Below are 12,966 nucleotides of genomic sequence, written 5' to 3'. Positions count from 1 at the left end.
ACCATGAAAACGAGCATATCCAATGAACAATGCAGAATACGAGCCAAACTCGGCTTCCACATATTACAAATACTTTATTTAAGCTTAGCTACCAAAGATATTCAGCGCCGTACAGATTGGCTGCATTTGTGTGTGCATGTGTGTACGTGTGTGTGCATGTGTGTATATGCGTGTACGTGTGTGTGTGGGGGGGGGTGTCAGCTTTCTGCAGGTTTTTGGATTTTTGTAAATATATAAATATTTATGTACAGCTACTATTAGTAAAAAAATAAAAAAATAATAATAAAAATAAATAAATAATAATTCTTAGTATAATATTAAATAGGAAAATGTATTTCTTGAGAAAATTGGTATATTTCAAAGACGTGCGCTACTCAGATCAGCAACCAGCGTACTATTCCATCCTTCGACTTCAAAAGAACAGGGCCTCGCTCGCGCAAGTGCAGCGCTTATTGAATGGAAGGCTATTAAACATAACACTTAGACATCACATTTCATTTGTGTTGTTTTATAGAGCTCTTCGCGATGTGCAGGAGCTAAATCCTGGAAATGGTTTGCAGGGCAGAACGCAAACAATATTACCCCGCGAAGAAGAGAAATGATTAAAGAAAAGGGAAAGATAAAAAGGATGATCTCCCCAGGTGCTGCGGATCAGAGCAAATATATATCAATCATAAACTTTAAAGAAGGCACCGGGGAGAGTATATCTGACAAACAGAATGCTACAATGTGTTCTTCATTGCGTGGAAAGTAACATAATACGTTTTATTTCTAGGCAATTTGGAGGAGCTGGGGGGCTCCTTCTACATTTCGCTGTTGGTTTTGCCGGATATAGATCGGTGGGGTTAAAAGAAGCCGGGTTGCCCCCTTGTTAACACGCTAGCGTATGCTCATCCGCAGGTTCGTCCCAACAGCTGTGGTATAAACCCCCCCCCCACACGTCCTCCCGGAGATTACAATGAAGGGTCTCAGGTTGAGTGTCGTTTGGTCTCCATCATGGCCTCTGGAGACAGCCTGGCAACTATGCGTTTGTATCGGTTAGACTGAGACCACCTTTCTCCCACCCCCTTAATATCTCTGGAGCGCCACACACCCAGGTTATATGTCATCCTGCTATTTACGTGCTATGCCAAAACTGGCCTTAACACATACACATGGGGCATCCTCGGAAGAAGAACGCAGCGGTAATAACCTACAAACGCTAGCCTGGGTCAAATTTGGCAAGAAAACATAGAAAACTAGGATTTTATTCTTATTTTACCTGATTTGCCCGGGGAATAAAAACCATTTAGACCCTCGACGGTGTAGGCATATTCCACCCAATTATTCCATATCTATGTATTTATTTACCTAATTCAAGAATATATTCGCTCCAGAAAATATTCTTAAAATCTGAAATTACAGCTGAATATGGAAGGCAGGTTTGCAGGAAATCAAATAAAAAAATAAATAAATATGTTTACCTCCCAAACCCCAAAAAGGTACAGTTTCTATAGCAACGGGGTAATAATCAGACTTTTTAAGCATGCCTATTAGCAAATTAAGACATTTTAATAAAGTCCATATAGGGGTCGGAAAAAAGATGCTACAGGAGTTAATTTTTCTGTCTCCTTTATGGAATTATTGAAATCTGAAAGGGATGCCAAGTTGGCCAAAATGTCCCAAGTAGTGTTATAAGATAGGTGGAACTTCATTGTGAATATTTTAATAAATATTTTAGGATTAGAGTGAAAATAACTTGAAATGTATGATGAGAATTTTTTTAGGAGAGAAAAAAAAACAAAAAAACGCTAAATTCCAAGAATGACTTACCAAACCCAAATTGGACAGTTTGAGCACCAAAGATATTGAGCTGTGTTTAGGAGAAGCAGCCCTGGTTTATCAGGAGGCTTACACTCCTTCTCCAACGGACTTTCCAGGGAAATACAGTTTCCATGGCGGGTGAAAGAGTTAAAAGATTAGAACGCTCTAAGGTCAGAGACCCGAGTCTGGTGAACGCTAAATTCCACACTGTGCCTCAATCTGTCATATAGCACAGTCTGCGTACCTTCCATAGGCTGCTATTCAACATAAGGAGCACACAAAGGCACAAGGTGCTTACAAAAAAAACCCAACAGATATTAAAATCAAAAGGCAACATCGTCCCGCAGCATTTATTTCTGTAAACACAGCAAATGGGAAACACATTTAAACCGAAACAGGAAGCAAACGGCACAATTTCCTGGCACGTCAGCTGGAAAGGTATTTAAAACCATTAGATCTTTATGTTGCCCCCAAGAACGTACAAAGGAAAAAAAGAAAACTTTGAAGAGGCTCCCATACGTTATTATTTCCAAGGCTACTGGCCATCAAAGATTAAACAGAATCAACCAAATCCATACCAGATTTATTATTATTATAATTTTTTATTTTTTTTTTATTTAGGGATGGGGGGGGCTAGTAAAGTAATGTCCAATATGGCACATGTTTACTTGCTATAAGGGAATAATTAGGGACAAAACACAGGGAAGCACGTCGGAAAGCGTGTAGCAGTTTGTTATAACTACCATAATTGATGGGGGGTTTTTTTGGGGGGGGGTTAAAATTAAAATGTTTAAAAAAACATATCATTGCTTAATCAAAGTCCTTGGGCTGTAAATAAAATAAAGAGCAGCACCTATAAAATATAATGCAATTATAATTAATATTCTATTAATTGTATTACATTAACTAAAAACTATGTAATACTACAGGAGAGTTTAATAAACAAAAAAAAATATATACATATATATATATATATATATATATATATATATATATAATTTATGGTTAAAAGCACTACTTTACACAAAAAGTTATGGAATTTTATATCTGGACTTGGCTACCTAATTTTTTTTTTTTATTATATATTTTTTATTATATATTTTTTGCTTACATTTATCAAACAAATGCCCATAAATTAGTTTTGGTTTTATTGGTGATATTTTATGTAATGTTTCAGAAATTAACCAGAACAAAAATCTCTGTGTTTCTCACTCATATGAGCAAATATTAAGAATCAGCAAACACCAAGGTTTGGAGAAAAAAAAGAAGAAAAAAACGTATCTGGAATAAGCTGCAGTGACCAGGATTTTTCCCGCACGTATATCTTTTCTCAAAGAGCTAGTTAGAGAGGCAGAGACTTGTAACTGGGGAAAAAAAGGGCAATTAGTCTAATTGTAGGTTTCGCTATATAATATAACTTATGCGTGTATGGATACTGGATGAGATTAACCGCTTACGTTCTGAAAGGCAGCATCATCTTGGGAAATGTAATTACCAGGTGCCCGGAACAGAGGGACTCGGATAAAGTACTTTTGGTTCAGTTCAACTTGAAAAACAGCATATTCACTAACAATAAGAGGTGTTGCGTTAAGATTTCCTCTACAATAGAGATAAAAATAGAGGAGCTCTCTCGTGAGAACAATAGACAAAAAAAAAAAAAAGCATGAAGTTAAAATATGACATCACACATAACGTACGTAGTTTAAACTCCAGTTACCTGACCGGTCATTTGATGCATGAATATGTAAGAGCTCTTTAAATCTCCGCTGATACCCAGATTCATTGTACAGATACTATTACAAAAATATGATCGGCATCTCTTTTTTTTTTATTTCAGATATTTTGGCACTTAGCAAGGTCCTCGATAATGCCAGCTTAACCCGGTTATCGTGTGAATTATTTTAGAAGTGTGTTTTTTTTCTCTTTTTTTGGTCTTATTTTCCTCCTTCTTATAAATTGGAAGCTGTTTACAGCATTAGAGGGAAAGGGAAAGAAAATAAAATGAAATAAATTATGAATGATTGAGAGGGTGTAAACAGATGACCTGCACAAAGAAAGTTATGTTTTATAATTCAGTAGCCAAAAGGACAAGAAGAAATAATAAAAAAAAATATATAAAAAAAAACATTGCCGCTATCATCAAAACCTCCAAAATGCATTTTCAGCGGCGAGCTGTTGGCATACACATTCTGGGCAAGATGCCTGGCACCATATCAAAAACCGTACAATGCAGAATGTGTGCCAGAACAATACCCGTTACATAACAAACAAAAATCTGCTTTGTGGCGTATACTTTTTTTTTTTTTTGCGGTATGGAATTATCATCATTTACGAATCCTTTCCCGCATTAATTCCATGGTCAGCTGCGAGCACAAAAACAGGTCACCTGCGCCAAACAGTGAAAGCCTGGTATTCTCGCGTTAACAGACCATTTTAGTTCATGCCCCTAAAATATTGAATATATCTTCAAATCATTTATCTGACAATGGGCACCACTGATTCATCTTTTTATTTTTTATTTTTTCATTTTTTTTTACATTTTAATATGGGAAATTGCATAATTCTATGTTATCAATTGTACATTATTGGTAATGACAAATTGATTAGATTTTTAAAAGAATGTGACAAAAATAAATCCAATCATTTTGTGATCGAAAAATGTACGTTTTGTAGATCGTGTCACAGAGAATACTTCTCTAAATGGTAAAATAGAAATATGTTTCTACAATGTGCCTACAAGTTCATAATAAAGGAGGAAAAAAACTTTAGGGTCATGAATAGAAGTGTAAAAAAAAAAAAATATATATATAAAAATATATATATATACACACACACAATTCATTTTTTTGTTTATATATATATTTTATTATTATTATTTCTTTTTCAGTAATTCAGGAAAAAAAATGCAGGTAGCCTGGACGTTAATTTAAACAATAGGGGGGTTGTAATACCAAAACAGTAGTATTTAAATAGTCTAAGAAGTCTGGACTTTTATTATTAGCCAGAAAAATCCAAGTATAACACAGGTGCTTTATTACAACATTACACAAAACAAGATGTTTTAATTATAGTATTTTTAACCAGCCTTTCAGGCACAGGTAGAACCTCAGCACCCCTGTTCTTGTGGGATGAATGGGCCCAACTGCCTCCCCGGCCTAATGCCCCCTGTGCCAGGGTGGCAAATGACCTGACAAGTTACTGGAACAGCACGGATATAAATCATAATCCCCTCTAACGCATTTTATATTTTTTACTGTTTTCTGGCTCCTTAAAATTCTAACACTTTGTTTTTCTAATCTAGAAACCACAATTTTTTTTTTGTTTCAAATAACTCAAAATCCTTTTTTTATTTCCCATGGCAAATACTAAAAAAGGAAAATCAACTTCCAGATGGTAAGAATAAACCGGCCGCACAAGTTATGCAGAAAATGCCAAACATATTTCCGAAAGCACGCGTCTTTATGTTCCGAATGGGGGAAAAAAACAGATTCCCAAATCGGAAGAAAATGACAAATATAAAAAAAAGTCTTATTTACTCAAACAGACGTATTACTGATCATTTTTCTTTGCAACTAAATTTCTGTTCTTTTACCCCAAACTGTCAGCTCTTTATTCACAAACTCTGATTATTTCCAAACAAAAATCCTCTTTAGATATCCTAAAAAAAAAAAACGCACCAAATGTGTATATTTAAAGAGCTACATTTTGCAGAGCAGGGAATAAAAATGAAAAAATAAATAAGAATAAATGAAAATTAAAATGAAAGCAGCGGATCGCCTATGAAATGCAAAGTTTTGCATAAAAAAATGACACGTATAAATTACACGCACACGTAGTAACATATAGCCAGAATTCCCATTCACGCACAGATCTACCTGTACGGGAGCAGAAAACAGAAGCACCTAATTGTTACAAATGCAAGTACGGCTGTTACTGTATCACTCGTACAAAGAACACAAACATTCTACGCCGCAGTAGAATTCTACTGTCATCATGGGAGCAGCAGAACGGCAGGTCTCAGGGAGACCTTCCGAGTCCATGTGATGATCATTCCTACGACGATAAAACTTGTCAAAATTACACCTTTAATTACAGACGTCGCTTACCGCTTTCCCATTATAGTAGTACATCAAAGAGTTTCCGCCCAGTCCCGGGATTGGGTATGCGCAGTACATCGCGTCGGGTTCTTTTTTCTCCACGGTACCACTCTTTAACAACTTTTTATTTCAAAACTCGCTGTCCCTTTTTTTTCACAACAATTCCTTCAGTTGCATTTTCCCATATGGCCAGGCCAAGCATGGTGAATATGCAAAGCAGGGAGAGACCATTCCTGACGTTGGGGTGGGGGGGGAGGAGGTGGCTAGGACTCTTCTGTCATACAGCTAACTTTCCACCGAGAAATCTGGAAAGCATCCCAGCACAGACTTAGCTGTAATTCCTAGCGCATACAAGAGAGAGATTCAACTTTTCCATGTTTTCTTTGCACTGGCTCCTTTGGGTTTTGCGCACACACACACAAAAAAAAACTAAAATTAAAAAAATAATTTTTTTTTTAAAGATAAAAAAAAATAAAAAAAATAGCTCGATCTAAAGACGAAGGATTTAACTCTCGAAAGGCTGTCCTAAAAATAAGATTTCTTAGTATAAATATTTACACTGAAGTGCTCGTCTCTTCCTCTTCTTGCTAAAAAAGCGACTTCAATTTAATTTCCAAATTCGTAATTTTTCTTCTTTTTAAAAAAATAATAATTCCGAATTAGTCTTTTTTTCTCAAAAAAAAAAAAATCCCCTTAAAATTTCCACTTAAATGCCTTGGGGTAAAAGTAGGAAAGGGTCCATTATTGTGCAGAATACAAATGCAGTTAATTGACTCCCCCTCTCTCTCTCTCCCTCTCTTTCTTTTTTTGTTTTAATTTGATTAAAAAGCGAGTGGCAGGAAGAGAATCATATGATGCACATCTAATAACTCTACCATCTGTCTCTGCTGCTGGCTGGCTCCCAGCATTGTACGCAGCTGCCTGAGAACCGGCTCAGAAAGAGGAGGGAGGAGGAAAAAATAAATAAATAAAAATAAATAAATATATACCACTCTGACCTAGCCGAAACTAAAGGGGTATTGTGATTATTATTATTTTTTTTCTTTTTTTTTTTTAAGACTCCACAGTCAACAACCAGCAAAAATATATAAGACCTCAAATTACAAAAACTTTAATACCCTCTCCTGGTAAAAAACTATTAGGCTTTTTTGTCCGGTTTGGTCTTTTTTTGGGTAAGGGGAAAAAAAAAGAAATTCTTAATTTTGTTTAATTAAATAAAAATTGTTAAGGTTTACCATTGACTGATTTTTAAGTTTTCACACACTGCAGTGAGAGTCAAACTGTGCCCGGCAAATCACTCCTAATACTGTTCTTGATTTTTTTAAATTAAAAACACAAAAAATCTGCAATTTTTATTAATGTCAGTAATTCATTGTTTTATTAAAATTAAAAAAAAAAATGTATAAATTCTTTCATTTTACATTTATAGTATATTACACATCATATTTTAATGTATTAAAAAAAAGGATAATTCCCAAGATTTTTTTGTTTTTGTAGAACGTTAGATTAAACTACTGCGCTCATATGGTTATTGCAATAACCATGAAAGAACACATGCCACAGTATATTATATATATATATATATATATATATATATATATATATAATGTACGCACAAACATATTGTAATTAAATTTTCAGAATTTTGGAAACATTGTCATCGCAAGCTTTACATGAAGAATGAAAAATAATTTTGATTGCACGTAGAACAGGAGGAGTACATGTCCCTGTATTCACTAATGAATCTTTCACAATGCAAAGTGGGAGGATTCAAGGCCTTTATATTCTTGACACACTACCAAATACCCCCCCCCCCTCCAAAAAACAAAAAGGATGGGGCTATCTGGAGCTTGCCAAATTCAGAGCATCACAGGAAAGGAGGACTCCTGGGAACGGATCCCAAATGAAACTAAATCATTTGCATATGCTGAAGTAAATGCCATCCGAGCGTATAGCTATTCTAGTGGAATCAACTTTAATAATTCAACGCAACTATTTCCTTACAACTCAGCGCGGCGGCGGAAAATAAACGGCGCGCCATGAGTATGGCTTGGGTTCGAATCGAGCAAAAAAGTTCAAGCCTTCGTGGGTAAAACCCCACTTCCCTCTCCGCCGTGCCCCCCAAACAGTATTTTAGGTGTATGTGACTCGCTCTGCTCTTGTCGGGGAGGTCCCCAGGGCGTTGGGTAACAGGACTTGAATTATAATCACGCATTTCGTTCCGATTTCATGCTTTGGAGAAATTTTTCTCATTAGAACGGCGAGTTGTCAGGCTGACGGGATCAGGTTGGTAACCCGTAAACCACCCCGCGTGTCCTACGAGCAAGACAGGAGTCTGAAGTACGACGGGTCAACGCGTTGAACAACTTCGCAAGCCACTGGAGAAACTAACGATAAATACAGCGAAATTCTTTACTCTGTTTTTAACCCTTTCAGCATACTCTTATGACTGCTCAATCCTCTCCGACAAAGGGTTAAGCAGTAAACAACTAAAAAAATCTTTATAGTTATTATTGTATTTGTGATCACGGATTCCATTATCTTCTGAGATTTAATTTAAAAAAAAAAAAGACAATTAACCTATATCTGGCCGCCCACCTAGCACCATTGTCGGTCCCAGTGGGGAGACCTGGTCACCATAGCATGTTGTTGGGGGCTTGATGTTGGAGGTGAGGACCCGAAATCGCATTATGGACAGGGCTGGCACCTGTACTGTATGTGACCAGCTCTTCCCATCCGGATGGATAGAAGGTAAACGACTCTCTAGAGGCTGAAGGGAATTCGAACAATCCATAGACTTAATCATTGGCACATCTGACTGCCAGAGACTGACCCAAAGTCTCGGGGTCACGGAGCTGGGTCCGTGTGTCACGCCCTAAGCACATGTGGTGTCGGAAGGTCAACCTGAAGCTTTTCCTACTGCTTACTTCCAGAGGACATCCATTCCTCCAAAGCATCCCTTTTTAGAACAGAAGTCCCTCTGTCCTCCCGTGATGCCCCTCTTTCCTAGGAGGTCAGAATGTTTGCTGGGTATGAGGGTATCGCAGGGTTCTACAGCCCTAAAACCCCCAATAATGTGTATAGAAACAGAATAAATCCACACTAAAACAAACATATGTAAGGTGCAAAACCCTATTCAGAATATGAGATTGACTAAGGGGCTTCCTCTATATTAATACATTACCTCCAATACATGAAACCTTCTCTAACCATACATTACCAAATCATGACGCATTTATACCATAAAGGCAAAGATACCAACATTTACAGACATTAAACTCCAGATTAACAAAAGTCACCTATAGTTGCCATAGGGTCTGACCACAAACAGCTAGTATCAGATTCATCCTATAAATTATATGGGGGAAACCAACTTTTTGTCCCAATAGAAGTCCCAATTTTGCATAATTCCAGTTTCACACCGTGCCTTTTAATGGGGAAACATTAACGTACAGAGGGCTGTGTCCAATATAGAAAATGCAGACAAATAAAATCAAAAAATCAGACAGATTAGGTAAAAAATAGCATCTGGCATTGGCAAAAACAGACTAACAGTTGTACCCCTGTGTCTGGCCGGGGGGTTTGGATTTTACATTAAAACAGTTCATATGACCTGTCTGAATTCTTAGCATACAGACCCTATAATATAAACACGCACCAAAACACGTCTCCTATACGTACCCATCCTACGCGGGCATTCATTACATTAAAATAAGAAGTTACAGATATTATTTTCTTATCCGAAGTGTTGGGCGGACAGAACTTTTTTATTTCATGTTTAGTGGTATATACGGTGCACATAAATCCACAAACACAAGGTGAATGCGGGCTTTGGTTAGCCTGCTCATTAATAACGTCTAGCACACATAGTCAAACCTAAAGAATGTATATGTTTTTCTGTACATTCGGCGAGCAGAAGCCTGCAATAATTTAGCCACTTTATTAATGAATGAGGAAACACGTGTGGAATAACATTTACCTTAGGAAGGCAGACAGTGAAGTAGCAGAGCTGCCTGGGTTATGTGTTTGGTATCTGAATGCAGGCCCCTGTTCTGGGAAGCCATTAATACCACCTGCAATGGTCTGCTCCAGATAGCGCCCCCCCCAACCATTAATACTTTCCTGACGGAGTACACCCCCCTCACCTGATCCATTAACACTTTCCTTTCAGAGTACGCTCCCCCTCGCCTGATCCATTAACACTTTCCTTTCCGAGTACACCCCGCCCCTCACCTGATCCATTAACACTTTCCTTTCTGAGTACACCCCGCCACTCGCCTGATCCATTAACACTTTCCTTTCCAAGTACACCCTGCCCTTCACCTGATCCATTACCAATTTCCTTTGCGAGTACGCTCCCCCTCACCTGATCCATTAACACTTTCCTTTCCGAGTACGCTCCCCCTCACCTGATCCATTAACACTTTCCTTTCTGAGTACATTCCGCCCCGCACCTGATCCATTAACACTTTCCTGACAGAGTACGTCCCCCCCTCACCTGACCCATTAACACTTCCCTTTCCGAGTACACTCTGCCCCTCACCTGACCCATTAACACTTTCCTGACAGAGTACGTTCCCCCCTCACCTGATCCATTAACACTTTCCTTTCCGAGTACACTCCCCCCTCAAAGGTTACACTGTAGCAAAAGTTTTTTAGTTGCACAACAAAGCAAATAATATTGATTTCATTACAAAAAATGGCGTAAAATCGATATATAATTCAGTTAGTAGCCAATCAGACCCCTACGGATGTTACAGAGACACTTTTTCCATCGGTGCCTTTGAATATATGCCGTCGCACACAAACACACACACTGTTTCCAAAGCCCCAGGATAAGGTTTGTAAAGAAACAGCCATTCATACAGACATACAGAACACGGATGAACAAAAGTAAAATTACATCAAGCTGACCCGTTGACAAGACCTTACAGCAAGGTGAACATATCAGCCATTTTTTTTTTCAGGACACACATACATTTCACATTTTGCTGGACACCGTATGTAAAGTGCTGCCCCCTGCAGTGTGCGGAATGTATAACGAGGTAACCGATTCCCATCTGGATGGTTATACATCCTACATACTGCAGGGGGCAGTAAAATGCAAAACTGTGTGCCCTGGGAGACATGGCCTAGCAGATTCACATATATAAAAGCACAATTTATATCAAAGGCTCACAGGGAATCCCGGTCACTTCGCTATAATGCATTACCGTGTTTGTTAAAAAGCGACTGCTATATCTGAGATTTCTGTAACATGGATACAGAATAGAGTGATAAAAAAGTCTGGATTCCAGGAGATACTGAAGGATCTTAAAGATTAAATTAAAGAGTGCTTTTTACCCAGTTTTCAGCATATTGTCTCTATGATGCAACCGGCGGAACCAACTTATCACAAATAATACCCGCAATATTCACTAATTAAACAGAAAGAGTAAATCTCCAAGAGCCGCATAACAGTTATCGAGGAGATAAGAATCATGATCTAATAACAACAATAAAGATAGTTAGATGAATGAATCTCCAGCCCAACATGTTACGTGACAACGCCTCTAAGACACGAAGAACATAAAAATGATGTGATATGAACCATGAGATAAAGATCTGAAAGGTACAAAGCGTATGATCAAAACATTCTAGAATATCGAATAAAGCGTTCTAGAATAACAGCCATGAGGTTCATTTTGTTGGGATATAAACCTTATGAACAAAGATATCGGGTACATGAACTAGGAGATAAACCTCATTGGGAGACTGGCCTTTAGGCTCAAGATCTCGAGCCTTCAGATAACATTCAAACCAAACCAAATTCAAACTTTGGGATTCAAGCCATGAAGCCAAGATCGGTATGAGACAAACCACGAGATAAGGTTCTGTAGAATGTAATCCATGAAGGACAGACAATCCCGGGCCAGCCATCTGGCAACCAGGGCAAATGTCTGATGGCCAGTGGCTGCTTCGTGAGCAAAGAAATGTTACAGATGGTCTGGCGTATCCAGCCGTTGGCCACACGCATGTCATTAGGTCCTAAAGTTTCCTCCTCATCCCTTTACTATCCAGCACTGGGTATAGATCCATAGAATTCCACTCATTGATAGGCATCTCATTGATGGGAATCATGTTGTAGAGAACCGTGAAGGTATGTGTGGGGACAGGCTTGGATGTAGATCTGTGTTATATCTCATGTCCATTCAGACACCACTCTTGACTGTGAATAAAGTTAACATAATGTGGGAACAGTTCCCAGAAGCGCAACGCAGCCGTCTACCTCTCAGTGCACACACTTTTTTGAAGAGGGATTCATCACGCAGGTAATTCGGCCAGCTCCTGCCGGCTTGTGCAAGAGTTCCAGGAGGTCCATCTAGAACCCCTCACAAAACAGTCCCTGAAAGTGGACAACAGAGGACCGTGCGCTCCAAAGGTAAGAGGCTTTTCTTATTTCAGGAAAGGGATGTGCACATTAAAGTGCTTACACACAGATAAGTGTTATACACAGTTACTAAAATCCATCTAAAAACTTAGCACAAAAATGAGTCAACTCATGGAACCCCATTATATAGTATAATATAATCACACTTCATATATGAATAACTAGATAATAAAGCCCGAGGAGGCAAGATGATCATTTATTCCCCTTTCTTCCCACATGCTTCTTCTCACCAAAGGCTGAGCACTTGCACAATGCAATGACATAGTGAGTTCCTATGCACTTAGTTATCCAAGTCTGTCTTATTATAGAAATATGTAACTGTTCTACCATGGTGTGCAGAATTAGAGGATATTGGGATCTTAGTTTTATCTAGAAAGAAAAAGATGTAGTATCTGAAGAGGACAGAACTAGCCGGTGGCCTATACTTCTTAGTTTCTTCATTACTAACCCTTTCTGGCATTCTAATGAGGGAAAGTCCTTGTGTAATGCTAAACAAAAGATGAAAGCAGGTGAGGCCGGCCTTGGAGAACCTTGCAGGTTACAGCTTTGAGGGTTCATCTGATTTTAGGTAACCTGATGTTTGATTTCCAACACATCAAACCCGTGACATACGTTTCCCTGATATCCTGCACGTAA

At 38.2% G+C, this 12,966-nt stretch overlaps 1 protein-coding gene across 6 annotated transcripts in view; it reads right to left on the bottom strand.

The window, feature by feature from the left end:
* Nucleotides 1-12,966, bottom strand: part of TCF4 (transcription factor 4) — a 180,102-nt gene that overhangs the window by 45,340 nt on the left and 121,796 nt on the right. For 2 of the 6 annotated variants that reach the window (XM_053448204.1, XM_053448205.1), the window contains exon 1: nucleotides 5,910-6,145. The exons of the other annotated variants lie outside the window; for them this stretch is intronic. In XM_053448204.1, the coding sequence (XP_053304179.1) occupies nucleotides 5,910-5,978 (69 nt within the window). In that variant the 5' untranslated portion in view covers nucleotides 5,979-6,145. Of the gene's footprint in view, nucleotides 1-5,909; nucleotides 6,146-12,966 lie in introns of those variants that run through there. 6 annotated transcript variants of the gene reach the window in all.

Source organism: Spea bombifrons, chromosome 1 (assembly GCF_027358695.1).
Source record: "Spea bombifrons isolate aSpeBom1 chromosome 1, aSpeBom1.2.pri, whole genome shotgun sequence".
Taxonomy (NCBI): domain Eukaryota; kingdom Metazoa; phylum Chordata; class Amphibia; order Anura; family Pelobatidae; genus Spea; species Spea bombifrons.
This window is presented reverse-complemented; position numbering and strand designations above follow the sequence as displayed.